This window comes from Cryptotermes secundus, unplaced genomic scaffold (genome assembly GCF_002891405.2).
Source record: "Cryptotermes secundus unplaced genomic scaffold, Csec_1.0 scaffold691, whole genome shotgun sequence".
Classification (NCBI taxonomy): Eukaryota; Metazoa; Arthropoda; class Insecta; order Blattodea; family Kalotermitidae; genus Cryptotermes; species Cryptotermes secundus.
Window position 1 is genome coordinate 43,557 of NW_019743159.1, and position 22,218 is coordinate 65,774.

At 38.9% G+C, this 22,218-nt stretch overlaps 1 protein-coding gene across 1 annotated transcript in view; it reads left to right on the forward strand.

Moving 5' to 3' along the window:
* The window catches only part of LOC111873940 (major facilitator superfamily domain-containing protein 1), a 55,767-nt gene that overhangs the window by 4,688 nt on the left and 28,861 nt on the right, over nt 1-22,218 (forward strand). The window contains exons 3-5 of the mRNA XM_023869048.2: nt 11,995-12,120; nt 16,589-16,794; nt 21,096-21,306. Of these exons, the coding sequence (XP_023724816.1) occupies nt 11,995-12,120; nt 16,589-16,794; nt 21,096-21,306 (543 nt within the window). The remainder of the gene's footprint in view (nt 1-11,994; nt 12,121-16,588; nt 16,795-21,095; nt 21,307-22,218) is intronic.

The window sequence follows — 22,218 nt, forward strand, 5'->3', positions numbered from 1 at the left end:
TTACAAATATTTTATACTTATGTATTTTAAAAATCAAAACACCCAGTGTAATAGTAGTTTCTAAAAGTATTGNAAAATCCAAATTTCTTACAACTACAGCAACTGTCCTTGTTGCATTAAAGTTTTTTTTTAACTTTTTTCTTTGACCAAATAGGTTTGTGTCCCTTGTCCTTTTGTTTTTCCTGATGGGGCCGAACTTGTGCTGCCTGTCTTTCTTGGGAATTTAGTTCTGCAAATATATTATGGGTATTGTATTATTTTAAAAATCCTATTTTATATATATATAAAGTTAAAAAACTTTAATGCATCAAGGACAGTTGCTGTAGTTGTAAGAAATTTGGATTTTGTATGAAGTGTATATTACAAATATTTTATACTTATGTATTTTAAAAATCAAAACACCCAGTGTAATAGTAGTTTCTAAAAGTATTGATGTTCCTTCCGATGATGGTCTATAGGAACCGAAACACGTTACTGTGCTAAGAAGTGAAGTAGTAAAAGCTTCAACAGTCACACTGGATGGAATTGTTTTATCATTTGTAATTCAATAAAAACTATTTGATACAACATAGAAAGGTAACAAAAATTATCACATTTTTCTGTCTAGTGACATGACAACAATATAGCAACAGGAAATGCACGATATAACAAGGGCTATTGTAAGAGGTAGAGTTGTCCCTGTGCTCAACAAATTAAGCACTACCCCATGAAGGTGTATGGGGGAATGGATGTATAGATCCACATTTTCTTGGCCTCTACACTAGCTGGAAGTGAGTGGTCAGCTTCACACCCTGGCTGTTTTACCCCTGGTGGAAAGTGCTCATGGTACCCATTGAATAAATGGTTGGGTGGACCCTAGAGCTGGTCTGGAAAATTTGGAGAAGACAAAATTCTTGACCCTACCTAGACTCGAGCTCCAACCCTTCAGTTGCCCAGCCTTTAGTCAGCCACTATACCAAGTACGCTACCCTGGCTACTAGGGATATTGTAGTAAATGGCAAAAAAATAATTAAACAAATTAATTAAATGAAAGAGGGAATAAAGAATCATGCTTGGCTTGAAAACTAAAACATTTGTATAGTGATAGGCTGTCGGCTGTACAGCTGGGGTTTGATTCCGAGCCTTGCAAGAGGTTTTTCTGTACTCCACAACGTCTAAACCAGACCTAGGACCCACCCAGCTTCCTCTCCAATGGGTACCAGGAGTTTTTTCCCTGTTGGTAAAGGAGCATGAAGGGCATGAAGCTGAACTGACCTCCATCTAATGCCGAGATCAAGAATTGTGAAGCTGTATCTCCACTCTGCCATATGTCTTCATGGTGTGATGCTTAATTAATTAAGAATAGGGACAGCTTTGGCTATTTTTTACCTTTATGTTTTATTTAGTCAAATAATAATATGAGGAGTCTTTTTGTTTACTCAAATTACATGGCAACTAGAGGACAGGAAGCACAAAAATAAGTTGGCTGTGGGCACGTAGGCTGTTCTTCCACTGATGAATATGATTGCACAAAAATTGTCATATGCAACATGATATTTTTCTTATTAGCAACTGTTACATTTTGTAGGGTCTCTCCCACAGACATGAATGAATCTATTGTCTCGGCAAAGTAAACAGCAATAATTGTGTTCAATCAGATGGGCCATTTTCTTACTGACTTCAGTTACAGTCACATAGAAATAGTGAGGTTAGGGTGTAGTGAGGTGGCTTTCCTTTACTGCTAGTTTGTTGCTACTCAGTTCAGTTGTTTCAATATGCAAGTGTAAAATGCAGATGGTTTCAGCTGACTGGTGCATGTGATCATTTTCTTGCAGTTGGTTGTGTCAGTGGGAGAGCAGGCTTACATTCAAGAGCTATAGCATATTGTATTTTAATGTATTTTATGCATTAATTTTAAAACTTCTAATATATGTTAACATTATTGAATACCCCTGATGATGGCAGAATACTTGCAGGATGCAGATCAATTACATTTTGGTGTTTTATAATGTGGTTTTCATTGAGTTGAATTATGACAATGACATCTTTAAAATTAGCTTCACAGTGATTTAAACCATCCATCTTCAGACTTCTCTGAAGTTTGAGACAACAGGTTTCTTTGAAATGTTAGTATCTGTTCATCAAATTACACAGCATCAGACTCCAGAAGACCATGTTCTGATTTCAGGTTCTTTGTGAAATGACCCTGATTTATACTTTATACCAGAATGTACTTTCTGCTCAACTTGCTCGTGATCATTCTTAGTCCTCTGAACTGATAATAGTGACTGAGAGTTGCTAGTAGGAAAAGAAAGCGAACTTTAAATTTGTATAGTTCATCAGTATCGGTAATGTGTAAACTTTGACCCATTTGTCTTAGGACAGAAGGAAGACATTGCACTGGCTATATAAACATATTCATCTGTGGACTAAGAAGTGCTGCTTAGTTGCAGTTGATTGCTTAGTGTATAGTGGGCTGATTCATGATGTAATCATGTCAATTGGTTCAAGATGGTTGTAACAGCATGACATGGTGACCAGAATACTGGACTTTGTCGCTTTTATGTCTGATGACTCTCTTTGTTGATGTATGATTAATATTGTCATGGTATTTTTCATTCAGCCGTGCTGGCTCTCTTTATTGAATATACGTTATACATACCATGTGTCTTCCTAATTTATCAATAATTTTTTTCATATTCCTTCAATGACCTTGTCTGTCCTGTGTAACATTTTGCATTCTCTGCATGTTAGCTTGTATGTCCCTGTCTTGTAGCATCATATATGTTTACATGTGCAGCCCAGTAACTTGGCATTCTATGGATATTTTCTTATGTGTCCTGTAGCATGGAATTCTGGGCATGTAACGTCAAATATAAAATCATGTTCATGTTTCTGTTGTGCTCTATGCAGCATTGTGGTGTTTACTCAGTATGCTGTAAGACAGTTGGTGTTTCATTAATTCTTCTTATATTATGTAAATGTAATTCTCAATTTATTCAGTCTGGTTCGATGCTTGTTGTCTTGTTTCCTTTTATTTTGTTTGAGCTGTCTCCTTCAGTTTCATGCTTAAATTCACTACTCTGAAATATGGGTATATTTGTTTCTGCTATCCGCATTCATAAATAAATGGTATAGTTTATTGATCACTGCCCTGTATCTGTTACTGTGTGTTGCTTTGAATTTGCTTGGATAGTAATATTTTAGTTGTGGGCCTGCATCTGGGAGGGGCAAAATCTGGCCTGCAGATCACCTTCAGCCTGATATTATCAAACCAGTCCATGATAGATATTAACATTGCAGCAGAACGTATTAAGACTATATATTTTCTGTGCTTACTTCAGTCATAATGAATTTAAGATTGTTATGTTAAAATGATGTTTGGGAAATAACAGTTTTGGATTATATTTTGTGTTTAAGTTCTGACTTAAATCATATTAATTATGCATCCTTAATTTCCTCTGTGCACAAATTGATGACATAAATTGGACATCTACAATTTTACATTAATAAAAAGAAGTGTGGCCTGTAAAGCATACTGAAACTCATGAAATGGCCCACCAGTCAAAGTAATTGCTCATCCCTGGCTTACAGTATACTTTAATTGTTAGATTTCCCTGTGTAAATCACATGGTACCACAAGGTTGGTGGCCATATCTTATAATGAGATATCTCATCTGTTACACTTTGTATGAACTGTTAAGAACAAGACAGCCATAAAGTGTAATGAACATTACTAAAATGCTGAGTCAGTAAAATCACCTCATGTGTTTTGCACCTGTAGGAGCATCTTCAGAGGCTTGTGCAATAAAAAGAGATTTCTTCCCATTTCTTCTTACACTCAGAAGATATGTATATAGTATAGTTTTAAGACTTTTACATATATTTATTTATTTATTTCATATCATATCCATGGATCATTGTACATGATATAGGACAAGTCAAATGCTTTACAATACAATAAGTAATAATAGTAATAATAATAATAATAATAATAATACAATATATAACACAATGATATAATAGTATACAAAGATAATAAAATTATGATTCGAATGATATATATCCTGGGTGGTTATGGTTATGGAGAGTTTGATGGAATGAAGATTGGCAGGGGAAACCGAAGTACTCGGAGAAAACCTGCCCCAGTGCCACTTTGTCCATCACAAATCCCACTGGACCAGACCGCCTCGGTGGGAAGCCAGCGACTAACCGCTTAAGCTGTGGCACGGCCTTAGAGATAATATTGTCTGGTATGTTGCTTCACTGTAGTTTATGGTCCTGGTCTCTGTAGTGCTGGTGAAGCTTCTTGAAGTCTGCATATCTCCAGAGTAGCCTGTTCCGGTAAATCTCCACTGTGTTAGCTTGGTTGCTGGAAAAGGGAAAAGAAAACTGCGCAGTAGCGATTCCAAAACCAATTATTCATTACTTATGTGATTATAATTGATTAGAGCTAGTGCTTGCCCCATACAAGAGAAACTCATCCACTTTGTAGAAGCAATGATTAAGTAGGTAAGTTTTCAAAGCACTTCTGAACTTGAATAGTACTGGTATCTCTTTAATATGTAGTGGTAAATGATTTAGCAGTCGAATTCCTACATTGTTAAAGTTGTTCTTGTATAGACTTGTATTACATGGGACGATGTGTAAGTCGTCTTTTTTCCTTGTATTGTATGAGTGTAATCCTGAGTTGGTTGTGAAATCATTTAAATTGGATTTTATGTATATTAAAATTTCGTATATATACAAAGATGGTAAAGGTAATATATGTAATGATTTGAAAATTTGTTTACAACTAGTTGTTTTTGGGACCTGGGTCATAGCTCTTATAGCTCTCTTTTGTAATTTAAATATCAATTTTGCTTTTACTGAGTTACCCCAAAATATCAGTCCATATGATAGCAAAGATTGGAAATAAGCAAAATATAACGTGCGGACAGTCTCTAATCCAGTCACTCTTCTGACTACTCTTAGGCCAAAACATATTTTACATAAATTGTTTGCTAACTTTTGCGTATGTATAGTCCATCTCAGATGCTTATCTAGCCAGACTCCCAGAAATTTTGAGTGATCTGTGTAATTGATGACAGTGTCATAAATCTTTATTGAAGGGCATTCGAGTTGTAGTTTTTGAGGATGATGAAAGGCTATTGCTATTGTTTTTTCTTTGTTAATAGTTAATTGATTCCACTCAAACCACTCTGTGAGTTTGTTTATTGTTTCATTTGTTTTCCTTTGAATTTCGTTGGCGCTATTTCCTGTTATAAAAATGCTAGTATCATCAGCAAAGAACGTTGGTTTCCCATGCTCTATGACAGCCTCTAGGTCATTTATGTATAATAGAAACAACACTGGTCCCAGAACAGAACCTTGTGGGACGCCATGGCTAATGGGTCTCTTTCGGGATAGGTAATTACTGATTCGATTAGTTTGTTTACATCTGTATGTAATTTCTACTTCTTGCTCCCTGTTTTTTAAATATGTTTGGAACCACCTTAGTGTAACCCCTCGTATTCCCATTCTTGCCATTTTTCTTAGTAATATGTCATGGTCTACTAGGTCAAACGCTTTTGATAAATCTAAAAATAACCCTATACTTGCTTCTTTTTCATCTAGTGCTTTGTAGACCATTTTTGTAAATTCCGTGATTGCTGTATGTGTTGATTTCCCTTTACAGAATCCGTGTTGTTTGTTGTTAATTATGCTATACTTATTTATGAATGATAGAAGTCTCCTGTGCATAATTTTTTCAATTATTTTAGAAAAAACAGAAATTAATGATACTGGCCTGTAGTTATCAACAGTAGCAGTACAACCTTTTTTATACAAAGGTTTCACTTTTGCTATTTTTAGTTGGTCAGGGAAGTAACCAGATGAAAATGACAGATTTATTATGTATGTTAGAGCATTTGCTAGTTGAGAATGACATTTTTTAATAATGAACTCTGGAATATCGTCTATGCCCGTTGACTTTTTATTACCCAGTGTTTTAATTATGTCTACCACCTCCTTTTCAGTGGTTGGGATTAAGAACATGCTATTGCTGTTGTATTTTATTGTATTTATCCTGTCTACATTATTTTGTGCTATCGGATTGTTACTCCGGATATGCTGGGCAATGTTAGTGTAGTAATCATTAAAAACATTGGCTATTTCTTTGGGATCCTGTATAGCTGTTCCAGTCACTTCTATTTCAATGTTCTTTGGAACTTTTTGCTGATTGCCTAATTCTTCTTTGATTAAATCCCACATGGCTTTTGATTTATTCCCAGATGATCGTATTCGCATGTTGTTGTGTAACTTTTTAGCCTCGCTGATAACTTTGTTGTATATTTTTTTGTACTGGCTATAGTATTTTTTAAGTTCTTCAGATGTGTTTCCTTCCTTCATTAGGCTATGAAGAGTCCTAAGTCTATTTCCTGATACCCGTATGCCTAAGGTAATCCATTTATTTTCTTGCTGCTTAATTTTTACCCATTTTTTAGGCATAGCTATATTGTGACAGTACTGAAAGATGCCTAAAAATTCATTGTATGCAACATTCGCCTCATTTTGCTTAAAAACAAGCTCCCAAGTCTCTTTTCCTAGTAAATAATTTAGATATTGTACGTTTTCCTCACTGTAAAGTCTAGCTAATTTGAACTCCTTAGTTATTCTACCTTGTCCTTTTTTATTCTTATAGTGCATATATACTTGTAGTATTTGGGCATTATGATCAGAGAGCCCTGTTTCTGCCACTTTATAGTTGTATTCCCATAAGCCCCTGTTTAGTATTATTTGGTCTATGGCTGTTTGGCTTGTAGGTCCTATTCTTGTTGGGACATCAACTATTGCTTGTAAGCCATATGAGTCCAGCATTGTCTGCAATTGTGGATTTACACTTTTTTTTATAAAATCTACATTGAGATCTCCTACAATAATAATATTCTTCCCTTTGTTGGTTAGACTGTTAAGTATTTTGTCCAGATTTTTTATAAATATGTTGATGTTACTGTTAGGAGTTCTATATATACAGATTATGATAGTATTAAATTGTATAAGTTCAATTATGCTGGCCTCAAAGTGCTCTTCTTGATTTAAGCTTTCAAATAGGTTACAAGGTTTTGCATCTAGGTTTGTTTTGACATAAATGCATGAACCTCCATGCAATTTATTTTTCCTACAAAATTTTGAAATCAAGGAGTAGTTTTCAAAGTTATAATAACCTATTTCTCTTTCATCTAACCAATGTTCAGTGATACACAGTATATCTGATTCTAGCATTTTGTTTGTTAATAGCACTTCTATATTTAGTTTCTTGTTTCTTAGACTTTGAACATTTTGATGTATTATTTGTATGTTTGCACTCATTTTGTTAGTATTCTTGAGAGTACCAGTACTATTCTTATTATTATGCTTATCTATAAAAAATCTTTACTTAGCTTTACTGGGAGCTTCCTTTTCCTGGTTGACATTCGGATTTCCTGCTGCTGGTCTCCACTGGATGACACCACTCTGTTGAGGGATGGATCGACTGGAGTTGCCTTATCTTCCTTCGCCTGGTTTTCTGCAGTTTCACCCTCTACTTCAGTCACCTGGATTTCTGTAACCTCGTCCTCCGTTGCAGTCCCTTGAATTTCTGCAGTCTCGTCCTCTGTTGCAGTCGCCTGAATTTCCGCTGTCTCTTCCTCTGTTTCATTCAGTTGAGTTTTTGTAGTCTTTTTCTGGACAGTGTTTCCTTCATAGTTTAGTGGAATGGCTTCAACATGGATTCTAGATTCTGACGGTGTAGTTCTGTTGACTCTTTCCCCCACTTTCAGTTTAACTAATTTGGCTATCTGCTGACACATCTTTACTTTCCCTTCTTTGTTCATGTGCAGCCCATGTTTTGTGAAGTGTTGCCTGCCAAGATCCATACTGCAGATTGCTGCATGCTGATATGATTTCATTCTTTTGGCTAGAAGTCTATTGAATCGTATCACCTCTCTGTTGACACAAGACCAATCAGCCAGGTCATGTCTGTGTGGTGCTTCCATAATCAATATGTTGGTATGACTGGTCCTTTCTATAAAGTTGATTACGTTGTTTATTCCTTCCTTTGCTCTATCTTTGCCGATGTCATTGGTACCAGCCCACACTACTACAATGTCATTCTTTGTCATCCTTTTGTCAATATTGGTATTTAATATGTCACTTGATCTGGCACCTGGTTTCACAATTCCTATGACCCCGAACTCTTTACTTAATTCGTTCATTATAAGGTCTGCACTTCTTTTCGCATGGCTGTCCCCAAGTATCAGGACGCTGTGCTTCTTGGATTTTACCATATTGCATGTATTATTTGATTGTTGATTTTTGTGCTTTTGCTCCGATTTCTTGCGATTTCTCATACTAGGGACTCCGTTAACTACTGTTGCTATTGGTCTGCCTTTGTACTTCGTGAGAGGTTGTAGGTTAGGTTGGCTATGTTCTTGAAGATTATTTAACACTGCATAGCGATTTGCTGTGTGAACACAGTAGTCAGTAATAGGTGGTAAATTAACTCTCTCCTTAGTCGCCTGACTTATTCTCACTTGCCTCCAATCATCAGTATCACATTCATCGCACTCCTTACAGTGGATATAGTTACCACTGGATTCTTGTTCCGATGTTGAGCTAACTCCTTTTTGTAGTAACTCTATGATAAACTGAGCAGTTTTAAGATCCTCTTGCACTCTTTGAAGTTCCCTTTTTAGTTTTATACAACTTAAACAAGAAGTACCACTACTATGAACTACATTATTACATAAAATGTTAGAGCTCACTCTAGACGCCTCAATACCATCCGCCATCTTTACAGCTTTAATTTTAAATGTACATATAAGGCAATTTTATTGACTCCTCATTTTAGCAAAGTGTGCTATAATTGATGGTTGTCTTGCTCTTTAACAACTAGTTGCCATATTTTAATTCGTGCATAACAGTTTCATGTCATAACATGAAGGTAACAATAGTAGTATCGAATAAATGCAGTGCTTTGTAAGCAGAACAGCATACATGCTCTGATGCATTAATGCAGTGCTTTGTAAGCAGAACAGCATACATGCTCTGATGCAGTAATGCAGTGCTTTGTAAGCAGAACAGCATACATTCTCTGATGCAGTAATGCAGTGCTTTGTAAGCAGAACAGCATACATGCTCTGATGCAGTAATGCAGTGCTTTGTAAGCAGAACAGCATTCATGCTCTGATGCAATAATGCAGTGCTTTGTAAACAGAACAGCATACATTCTCTGATGCAATAATGCAGTGCATTGTAAGCAGAACAGCATAATTCTCTGATGCAATAATGAAGTGCTTTGTAAGCAGAACAGCATACATGCTCTGATGCAATAATGCAGTGCATGGCCAATTAAGGCTGCATTCCTTAGAGACAGATGTAGAACATAGTTTCCATTTTGTTTGTATTCCTCTGGAAATATAAACACGTGGTAGTGTATTTGATTGTGGCACAATACCATGAGCTGGAAGGTTGTGGGTTCGGTAGCCGATGATGTCATTGGATTGTTCAATTGACCTAATCCTTCCAGCTGCACTATGACCATGGGTTCAATTAAGCTTCTAACAGGAATGAGTACCATGAATCTTCCTGGTGTTAAAGGGAGGTCAGCGTGTAAGGTAGACAACCTCATCGCCATCTGTGAGTTGATTGTCTAGAGAAAATGTGGGACCCTCAACATCTCACAACTCTATGGGCCTCCACAGCCTGTTACAGGGATAGCTTTACCTTACCTACAAACATAATGTTCCCTTTGAATCGTAATTATTTTATCTAAATTTGCTGTTCCTCTTACAAGCATATAAAAAAAATTAGAAATGTTCTCATAACTGTTATAATATATAACAAGTTTACTTTTCTTTATATGTTTATTTTAATTTAGTCTGGGAATGATATAATTCAGTACTTCTTAGAGTGTGGTCCATGGACCACTGGTGATATGTGAAGTTTCTTCAGGACATGTGCAGGCTGGTCACAAGTGGGCAAAAATGCAAATCAGTGGCATGCAATGACACATCCATGGCCATTTTGAGGGAATGGACTACCCTCAGCCCTACCAGAAGTGAGACTGAGAATGGTCCTGTTTTGGAGAGCATTAAACTTAAATGAAGGTGCTCACACTGCCAGTTAAGGTGGTACATGGACAGCAGTTCACCTGGTCAAAAACGATTTTTTGTCATGAGGGGGAGGAGAGGTCTGATGAACAGGAGAGGCATGGTAGAGGCAATATCAATTGCATACATTTATTTCACTTACATGTGGTCAGAAAGCCAGAATAAACATAACACTGGCTAGGGCAAACTTCGGACTATAACTGTGGTTAAGGCAGAGGTTTCTATAAACCAAAATGTTTTTGTGATGAAGGTGGAAGAAGGAAGGCACCCCTATGCAGTGCATTTAAGTGTGATGTGTGAAGATGGAGGTTAGATGTGACCATCTGGATCACCTAGAATTTGACTGGTTAACAAATGTTACCATTTTGCTGCTTAATGCCCCAGGAATAAACTGATGGCCAGATTTTCTTAAGACTTCGAAGGACATGTACTTGGCCTCCACAAGTAATTTGGGAGGTATTTCCCATAACCAGAGACAGGATTTGGGTGGACCAGAAATTCATTTGCAAACATAGACTGAAGTGAAGAGATCAATGTAAAGCTTCCATCAGCAGAGGTGGATGTCTTTTGTAAGTTGCACTTAGTGGGTCACTGCAGGTGATGTTTGATGTGAAAAGTTACATGGGCTTAGCTCAGTGTGCCGTCTGACTGACACGATTCTGAAGCACCTGCTTCAATACCCAACAACAAACAATTATGATAAAAGAATTTTAGCACCTGTGATGCTGAAAATGGAGGAGGCGAAGACTGAATGTGAAGCCTGACATGAGACTGGAGCTGTTCAGCTTGGAACCAGACATGGCATCGTGAATGGCGTCATCACTTGCAGCACTGTCCCCTGTTAAGTTCGAAGAGAGTTTTTTTTTTTTGTGGCAGAGGAGAGAAAGTTAGAACTTATGGTGTTAGGTGGTGTGTTGAATCTTTTGCCCTGCCAAAGTGGTCCACAGGCGAAAAAGTTTGAGAACCACTGATGTACTTCATGTGGGGATCAGATGTGATGTAAAAAGAATAATGAGATTTGAAGGGAACTTCAATATGCTTAATGACTTCACTGCAGTTGGTGTATTAAGCATGTTTTCAGACTTCATGAAGTCATCATAAGGTGCTTTTACTATACTGCTTTTTAAGTTGTTTATTGGTTGGAAAGCAGTGTGTAGAAAGCACGAGGTGATGACTTCATAAAGAGGAAAAACACAGTGGAGTAATACTGTGCATCGTAGTAGTGTGGGTTCAGTAGTGTAATTGGTTGAGGCACTGTGCTACAAGCCAGAAGGTCGTGGGTTCAAGTCCTGATGAGGTCATATGAATTTTTTTTCACTTGACCTATTCCTTCCAGCTGCACTATGACCTTTGGGGTCGAATCAGCCTCTAACAGAAATGAGTACCTGGAATTAATTAAATAATTTTCCTGGGGAGTAAAGCGTGGCCGGCGCGTAAGGCTGACAACCTTACAGCCATCTTTGAACTGATTGTGTAGATAATGTGGGACCCTCCACGTCTCACAACCCTATGGGCCTTCATGGCCTGTTACAGGGATACCTTTACTTTACTTACTTTCTTGTGAGTAGCTAGGCCAACATCACAGGTAGGATTTGGAAAAAAGCAAGTCATGGGTTGATTTACATATTGTCCTAGCATTTGCTTGGAGGGATTGATGAACACCACAAAAACCTTGATCAGGATAGTGTCCCAGCCGGGTTTCAAACCAGCGACTTCCTGAATGTGAGCAGAGAGTGATACCACTGTGCTGACATGTTTGGTTTGTTATAGTGTTAATGGAATTCTAATAATTTCATTAACATTTATTTAATTTACTTGGTGTATTCTAACAACCCCAGCACACATGGAGAAAGTTCTATAGAATTTCGTTTCTGTTTTGTTACAGAGTTTTTGGAATCCGTCTGGGGACGATAATATATGCAGCACTATTAGTTATTGGACAAATAATATTTGCCCTTGGTGGAGTGTTTAACAGATTCTGGTTAATGGTGTTAGGGCGTTTTGTCTTTGGGTAAGTAAAGATTTAATATTGTGCCTTGCAGGAGGAGACATGAATGTAATGTTCACTGTAGTGATAGTATAGATCTAAATGGAAAGGAACCTGATAGTTACAGCATAGGTACAGAAGGAGAATCTCAGAGATGTCATGTAAAGATGAGAAGAGAAGAGATTTCATTATGTAAATCAGGAATTTTGAGTGTTTTAGTTGCCTGTTGAAGATTTACATCAAAATGTATGAGTAATGTGAGGCCAGTCATCCTCATAACTCCATTACTACCTTTGCCGCTGCAAGTTTGAGATGGTTGTTCAGTACTTGTCAGTTCATACACCCAGCTTCTGGTTATTCAGCTGTATATTATCGGGATTACTTGTTGGCAATGCATCCATGCTTGGTTTTTTCATGTGATCTGTATAATCACACGTTTTCTTGAATGTGAATATGGATACATACTCTTTTCTCGTCTCAGAAGACTAGTATGGAGGTTGGAATGAGAAATGGGGACATGGTCTAGTAGTAATAGCAGAACTGGGGAAAGGGGTACTGCAGGTAGAACTGTTTCAAATGTCTATGGCACCCTCTGCTAAAAGTCTGAGCATCAGCCAGGAGTGAAAGGGACAGACAGGCTGTCCTGTTATTGTAAAATTTTTACCCTCCAGTGTCACAGTAATAATATGACCCACAAATGGTGTGATTTTTGTCAGTGGCATGGCAGTACTGGGCTTGCCTACTCAGAATTCTTGCTGAGGATTCCAAAAATCCTGGTGGTATGAGATCCTATACTTGGCATGTATCAGCATGGTCACCAGTGAAACCAATAACTCTTCTGTGATTATGGACTAAACCTCTGCCAGATCTGGTCGAAGAGTTCTCTCTTATGAGTTGGATATACCACTGTGTAATCTGTTGAAAGTCAACCAGTATTTTGAAGGAAAATGTCATCTTGTTTCCTCTGTCATCAGGGTTGAAGAGTAAGCCAAGTAAGAACCCATCATAATTCAGGCAACAGCTACTGTGAGAACCTCAAATCCTACAAAGCCTGACATTATGGATTTGATTAATATTTCAAAAGAGTTTGAAAGAGTCAGGGAAGGATACCTCGTATGGCTGCAGAGTGACCTGTGTGAATGTTGCTTCCAGTATATAAAGTCTGGATGTTTGTGGTGATGATATTATTTTAATACAGTTAGGACTTTTTGAACATTATCCATTATCCTGTTTTTTATTTAAAAACAGTGTCTCGGAGACTGGACTCTGTCTTCATGCTCAAGTAAAAGCCTTCTCAACTGGGCCCAATCGATAGAGTTAGTCTGTCTCTCCAGACACCACTTATACCAGCCAGGGTAACAACATGAACAGTCAGCAGCAGTTAAGACAGACATTACAAAACTCCACACACACATGAGGTCTAGCACCTATGGTCATGCATAATTTACAGGTCAGAGTCCATAATATCAGAGCAAACACTAGACAAATTCTAAGAGAAGAAAGTATTATAAATTCAGTGATGCGACATAGTCTTTTGAACTGTAGAATCAGAGATAATACAGACACAGCAGGTATCAAAGATTAAAATTCAAGCAGCATGAAAATTTCTGTACACCAGATTTGACCTAACAGAAGATAAAACCAAGACTTAAAGAAGCATCTTTGTAGTACCTGCATAAAACGCAACTTTCTCATGTAATCTAAATTGGATAGAATTGTAGTTTTCTGACCCCCACTTCAATGATGGGAGTCCAGAAGGGAGAGATTTCCACGTAGGGTTGACAGATTAGATGAGCTACCAGAGACGTGTGGGTGGATTCCATGTATTTCCTATATGCGGTGTTTGGTTCAATCTGCAAGACCTTTGCTGCTTTCCAACATATTTTGTGGCTTTCTTCATATGCATGATGGCCTAATTTCGATTTTTTGAGCAGATCTTGGGTCATAGTATATATTTATGCTCCAAAATGATTACTTCTAAAGGTCTTCTTGTTTCTTCAACATAACATCTGCCACATTTGCATGGAATACTATACACACATTGCTTCATCTGTTGGGCTTCTCTTAAGTGGTCCAGTTTTTATCAATATCCCACAGAGCATACTGTGATGTCACTCGTGAGACCGCGGAGTTCACATGAACAATTCAGATGCTTTGGGAACCGTTTTGATGTTACGACCATTTTCAAAATTAAACATATTGTGACGTGGATGGCACAACAGGAAGGAGTGGGGGTATGTGACGTCACTCGCAAGACCACATAGTTCATGTGACCCCTACTTCCTGTTGCTCCATCCATGTCACAATATGTTTACTTCTGAAAATGGTTGTAAAATCAAAGAGGTTCCCAAAGCATCTGCATTTTTCTGAAATACCCCTAACATATGGGATAATGACTGTCCCATGATGTATTGTGTCTGAAGGACAGTTGCTTCTCCCTGGCTTCATTATGGAATCCATTGGAATTATGGGTAACTTCCAACATATGCCTGACACTGATGTTATCATTGCTGCTGCAACAGAGTGATGAAGTAGGGGATAGGGTGGATGTATGTGAAGAAGCAGGAATTGGTGATTATGTTAGTCATGGCTTGGCAGTGCAACAATATGTTGACACTTTGCTAGCCTGCATGGTCAGTGGGGTTTGAACGTAGAAAGGAAAATGAAATGTTGTGAGATAAAGTCTAAACAACTTACAAAATAATAAACATTACAGATTTTCTGTCAAAATAAAAGTCACTTACATGGGCCTAATATGTAAAATGCGAGAACTCATCCATGAAGGCCCTTGTCAAACAATCCATGAGCTTTCAGACAATGTTGGGATCAGTTATGGAGTTTGTCAGGAGATCTTAGCAGAAAATTTGAACATGCGCCGCACTGCTGCGAAATTTGTTCCTGACCCTTGACAAATGATCGAAACCAGTGGCGCATAAACGTGTGTCCTGAGCTACAAGTGAAGGCCAATGAGGATTGGATTTGTGGTTATGATCCAGAAACAAAGCAACAATGGTCACAGTGGAAGAACGCACAATCACCAGGAGCAAGAAAGGTGAGGCAGGTCTGGAGTTCACCGAAGGGCATGCTCATTTTTCACACCTTAAATCTGTCCCTCATAACACTATGGTCAACTGACTTTTACTGTGATGTTTTGAGATGCTTGAGAAAAAATATGCAATGAAAAAGACCAGAACTTTGGTGCAGCCACAACTGCCTCATACATCACGACAGTATGCCCGCCCACATGTCCCTGAAAACCACAGAGTTTGTGACTAACAACAACATGGTTATAGATCCCCATCCTCCTGACTCGCCTGACTTAGCCCCCCGTGATTTCGCTTTGTTTCTCAAACTGAAAATGAAACTGAAGGGTCAACGTTTTGAAACGGTGTCTGACATCCAGAGGGAATCGAAAGTGGTACTTGACAGCATTAAGGAAAGTGGCTTCCGTGGTGCTTTTGAAGTGCGAAGAAAGCAATGGTAACCCTTTATACATTCCCAAAGAGACTGTTTTGAAGGACATGGCAGCCAAAATTGAGTAAGTTAAGCCAGCATTTCTTTTTTGACCTAGTCCAGGAACTTTCCTGTACACCTCGTATGCTTTTCAAATTCAAAAGATGACACATGTAATTTAATAGGAGGGAGGGAAAACACTAAATATGTTGCTGTTACAACTGTCATCCATGTATTGTGTATTGTATGTTGATGAATTCCTGTTCAGGGCAGAGCTTTTTCTCTCCACTACTACATTTAGACTGGCTCTGGGCCCACCCAGTCTCCTATCCATGGGTACAGAGGCAAGAAACTGACCCCTCATCTGTATCTGCTGCTGAAGCTAAGAATGCATGTAGCAGTACTTCCACTTCCCCATGCCATGGTGCTTAATTAATTCAGTACAGGGAGAACTTTACCCTTTATCTTTTTAAGATGAGCTATACATAATATAACAGTACCAATATTATGTGAAACTTAACTATTGCAGACAGCCTGTCTATCCTTTCTTAGGATGTCATTCATTTATCTGTCTGAATGATGTGTCAGTTATCTTGATTGAATTTCATATACATCTCTCACAGTTCCATGTAGAAATGTCCTATATCCAACAAATTTGTAACAGATTTCATTAAGCATGGGTGTTACATGTTTTTGAGGGCATGCGGTAGCATAGTTGGTTGAGGCGCTGTGCTGCAAGCCAGAAGGTTGTGGGATCGAATCCCGATGAGGTCATTTTTTTTTATATACCTAATCCTTCCAGCTGCACTATGGCCCTGGGGTTGACTCAGCCACTAACAGAAATGAGTACCAGGAATATTCTTGGGGGTAAAGGGTGGCTGGCGCATAAGGTTAACAACCTTACCACCATCTGTGAGCCGATTGTCTAGGAAATGTTGGAACCTCAACATCTCACAAACCCATGGGTCTCCACGACCTGTTACAGGGATACCTTTACATTTTACTTTTTTTATTACATCTGTGTACTTCATGTTGGCAGGATTGGTGGTGAATCATTGGCAGTGGCACAGAATAATTATGCAGTGCTCTGGTTTAAGGGCAAAGAGCTAAATATGGTATTTGGTCTTCAGATGAGCTTTGCTCGAGTTGGTTCAACTGTGAACTTCAATGTGATGGAGCCTCTGTACAATTGGGTCAGCAAGTATTACTCAGGGTACATGTGTATTGGAGTTGTGCTGATAATTGGTATGTTGATAAACTTTAGTGACTGGGTTACACTATCATCTGTTTTGATTTTATTTACAAGTACATTCATAATACGGAAGTGTCAGTTCTATTTGTGAAACTGCTGTTTGTTAGGAAAAAATAACTAAAGGAAGTCAGATTGTGTGAGTAAGTTTTAATCTGAATGTGGTTATAATTTTAATAATTTTCTTCTTACCAAAATAACTAAGATGGGAATTTATGTAGCTAAAACACATTTTAAATTTATCATACTTTAGGTAAGATTATGTAAACCTCGTGAATGTACACATGATAATAGCTTAAGGGCCAAAGCATGTAAGGTTTTTAAGAATGAAAGTGGTTATGATTGTTATTATATTTTGATGGTTTTTGTAGTCATCCCAGGATATCTCAGTCACCATAATGATGGGCTGCAGGCTGGATGGATGAGGTCCAATTTCCATCAGGGACAAGAGATTTTTCTTTGCTCCACATTGCCGAGATCCACTCTGGGGCCCATCTGGCCTCCTATACCATGGGTACTAGGATCACTTTCCCCAGGGTAAAGTGGCCAGAGCATGAAGCTGAACACTCACTTCTGTTGCTGAAGTCAAGAATGGTGGAGCTTAATTAAATAATAACAGGGATAACTTTGCCTTTTGTAGATAATGAATAAAAGCAGAATGGTATGGAATCGAATATAAAAGTAATATGAAAACAGTGTTCTAACTTGTGACTTGAACTTTCCCACACATGCTTCAGTCACTGTCATGTGAGGCTAGCCAGAACTATAAATTAATGATTATATAATTTAGTGACTTGTTTATGTTTATAATTTCCATTAACACAGATTCCATTTGCATTAAAATTTTCAGGCAAACCCCTAACTTTCAAACCCTTGTCAGTTTTATGATTATTTACAAATTAGAATAGTGTCATACACAATTTTTATATGAGTTTATGAGTTATCTCTAGACAAAATCCAACTTGTCTGACTCTAATTATTTGTCATTTATAGCTATCAAAGTGAAAGCTAACTGCAGACTTCATGTAGGTGTCCACTATTCAGTCAGGGAGATCCCTCTGTATTGTATGTATGTGCACCCCCCCGCCCGAGGATTTCTCCTGCCCTTCGGAATCATTGCAATTGACATTCTTCTCAGTGTGACACTTCTTTGCCCTTTAGTGAGTGTTGCAATTGAATCAGTAACACTTGCTTCATATTTGTGAGGTCCTGGTTTCAGATTCTGGCCTGGAGACCTGGTACCCTGAGTGAGTTTTTTCAAGGGTTTCTTCAGTTCTTCCAAGCGGATATCAGGATAGTACCTCTACTGATGCCAAGATCACTTCCTTCAAAGTCACTTTCCATTCATTGCTTACTTGGCAACCTATCATCTGACAGTATATAAGCCAGCACGTAAGACTGATAGCCTCACACCATATATGAGCCAACTGTCTACAAAATGTGGAAGCCTCAGTGTCTCATAATCTTGTAGTCCTCCATAGCATGTTTCAGGGATAGCTTTATCTTTTTTTTTATAGTTAGAGCTGTTAAAGCATTATTATAATTTCTGTGCTTAATTAATTAAGCCCAATGCTGAGAAATGATATGGGGGAGTGGAGGTATAACTCCACCATTCTTGACCTCAGCACTAGATGGAGGTGAGTGGTCAGCTTTACAGCCTGCCACTTTACCTCCAGGGAAAGAGCCTGCAATACCTATTGGATAGGAGTGTAATTGGGTTCCACAGCCAGTCTGGATGCTGTGGAGAAGAGAGAGATCTTGCACTGCCGGGAATTGAACCCAGGTTGTCCAGCCTGTAGCTCATCGCTGTACCAACTGAGCTATCCTGGCTCTCACATCATGATGTAAGACATAAATAGATAAAGAAGGAAAGACATTAGATGAGTGAGTAATATGGCAGAATAATATATATGTAACTATATGTATATGTATATGAAACTTTTGAGGTAAGCAGCAAATGGAGCAAGTATTTCGTGTCTGTGATTGCTATAATGGAACTTCTGACAGATATATTTTTGCTTTAGTCATAGAATTATGAGCGGGGCATGAGGTAGCATAGTTGGTTGATGTACTATGCTAGAAGCCGGCAGGTCGTGGGTTCAGTTCCCGATGAGTTTGTATTTTTTCAGTTTAGCTATATATTCTTTCCAGCCTCACTATGGCCCTGGGGTCGACTTATCCTCTAACAGAAATGAGTACCAGGAATCTTCCTGGATGTAAAGGGCGACCAGTGTGTAAGGCTGACAACCTCACCGCCATCTGTGAGCCGATTGTCTAGAAAATGTGGGAGCCTCGGCATCTCACAACCGTATAGGCCTTCACAGCCTGTTACAGGGATAGCTTTACCTTACCGTAGAATTATGAGCAAGTCAGGATACCTCTGGTGGTATAGCAATGAACTATGAGCTAGATGGCTGGGATTTGGTTCCTGGCAGAAGAAAGAGATTTCTCTCCACTCCGCAGCATATGTACAGGCTCTGGGGCCTACCCAGCCTCTTATACAATGGGTACTGGAGGCTCTTTCCCAAGGGTAGAGCAGCTGGACTGGAAGCTGACCACCCACCTTCATCTAGTGCTGGGGTCAAGAATGGTGGAGCTGTATCTCCACGCCCCCATACATCTTCGTGGCATAATGCTAAATTAATTAAGCACAGGGACAACTTTACCTTTACCGTAGAAATATGAAGCCATATATACATTGTTTATGGGTGTGAAACTTGGTCTGTGACATTAAGGGAGGAACATAGACTGAGGGTGCTTGAGAAAAGGGTGTTGAGAATATTTGGACCAAAGAGGGATGAAGTGATAGGAGGTTGGAGAAAACTGCATAATGAGGAGCTTCATAACTTGTACTCTCTGCCAAGTATAATTAGAGTGATCAGTTCAAGGACGATAAAGTGTGCAGGGTATGTAGCACACATGGGGGAGAAGAGGAATGTATATAGGATGTTTAACTAATTAAAGCACTACGCCATGAAGACGTATGGGGGGGGGTGGATGTATAGATTCAGGTTTTCTTGACTTCAGCACTAGTTGGAGGTTAGTGGTCATCTTCACTCCCCGGCCGACTTACCCCCATGGAAAGAGCTCCCAGTACCCACTGGATAGGGGGCTGGGTGGGCCCCAGAGCTGGTCTGGATGACACAGAGAAGTGAAAATTCTTGTCCCCCATGGGACTTGAACTCTGACCCCTTGGTCATCCATCACATAACCAGTTGCTATACCAACTGCGCTATCCCATAGGATTTTGGTGGGATGTACAGAAGGAAATAGACCACTACGAAGGCCTACACATAGGTGTGAGGATAATATTAAGACAATCTTAGAAAGATAGAGTGCAGTGGTATGGACTGAATTGGTCTCTCAGGATAGGGACCAACGGAGGGCTCTTATGTTTCCATAAATTGTTTGGAAATATTCGAGTAGCTGCACAGCTGGCAGCTTCTCAAGGAGTTAGTTATTTGAGTGCACCAAGCAAGTTGGCTCAAGTGGTGTGACTTCTGACTTGTGTCTGGAAAGTGTCGAGTTCGGATCTTGGCTAGGACACTGGCTGTCATGACTAAGATTTTTTGTTGTCCTACCGACAGCATCTGTGGTCTGGTGGTCAGAGTTCTTGGCTACAGATCCAGAGGCCTGGGTTCGAGTCCCGGCACTACCAGATTTTCTGAGAAGTAGTGGGTCTGGAATGGGGTCCACTCAGCCTCGTGAGGATAATTGAGGAGCTACTTGAATGGAAAAGTAGTGACTCCGATCAGGAAAAGCGAAATTAATGGCTGTGGGAATTCATTGCACTGATCACATGACACCCTCTATCTGCTAATGTTTGCACCAACTTTGCCGACAAGTGGCGGCCGCTCGGTCCTTATAGTTCACTTGCAGACTAAAATCTCAGAGTTTGTTTTGCTTTTTGTTTTTTTGTCCTCCATACCTCCAGAAAGATGTCGGTAGTACCTCAGGTTGGGCCATGGCTGCTCTGTAATCTGAGCTCCTGACAGTTATTAAATAAACCAAAAACCACAGATACAGATTTATTTGGCTTGGTGTTATATATTTTTACCTTGTCTTAATTTTAAGTTTGTTGTGAGAATTGAATCTACTTAGGAATTTCTGTTAGAGATATGCCATAGTTCAGGTTCTAATTTTGAAATTCATGCTCTTGTTTTGTGTCTCAGTTCTTCATGGCCCAGTGATATTGCATGACTTCCTGTGTAACGCTGAACCATAAATGAATAAGAACAACATTTATGTTTGCTTTCGTTTTATGTTTTATGTAAGTAACATTTATGTTGTGTTGCAGCATCAACCACATGTTTCATGTCACTGATATGTGCTCTGTTACTTGCATTCATGGACAAAAGGGCTGAAAGGATCCTCAGAAGGAAGACAGATCAGGATGGAGAAGTTGTGCGTCTCACTGATGTCAAGGATTTTCCAGCCATTTTCTGGTTGATATCAGTTGTCTGTGTTACTTATTATGTGGCTGTGTTCCCATTTATTGCTCTTGGAAAGTAAGAAATATTAATTTTCTTCTTCTTAACCATATCTGAATATGCGCCTTGATAGCTGAACCATTCAATTCTTGTATTTTTTTATTGTTTAAGACTACTGTTGGTATTTCATACCATAAAGTGGAGTGACATCTTGCCAGGGGGGTCTAAAGACAATGATTAAACCCAAAATCGCATGTGGTCACAATTATCCTTTAAAATGCCTTAAATAGACCATAAAATGTGTGCTTTTATATACCCTGTAAGATGTATGTGTAAAGTGTGGCCATATTTGTGCATTACATTTGAGACCTATATACCATCTCTTGGTAAGCCCAACACAGCCAGTTTTTGCTGCAGCATTAAAACAGATCACTGTTTCTTCATTTGAGCACAGGATGATGTAGTTGGCTTACATTTTGGGACCGTAGGCCATGCCATAGCCCAAGTGGTTAGTCACTGGCTTCCCACCGCGGCAGTCCGGGTTCGATCCTGCGTCTGGTCAAGTGGGATTTGTGGTGGACAAAGTGGCGCTGGGGCAGGTTTTCTCCGAGTACTTTAGTTTCCCCTGCCAATCTTCATTCCACCAATTGCTCCACAATCACCCTCGCCTATCATCTGGGGCTGGTAAAATAATCCAGAAGTGGCCGCAGTACAAGGGACCCCACTAGCAATGAAAAAAAATACATCTGGGGGCTATGTAGTATGAAAAATACCTACATTTAAACATGTAGAAACTGGGGAAGAGTCAGGGTTTACACCCACTCATTACTTGTGCTCACTGACTGGCACAGCACACAGAATTACTCAATGCATTTAATTTTTTTTTATTTTGGGAAGCATGTGACTGAATTCATGGAAGTTACTGTATTTACGCATGTATAGGCCGCACATTTTTTGCCAAAAATTCAAGAGGAAAACTGGGGTGTGGCT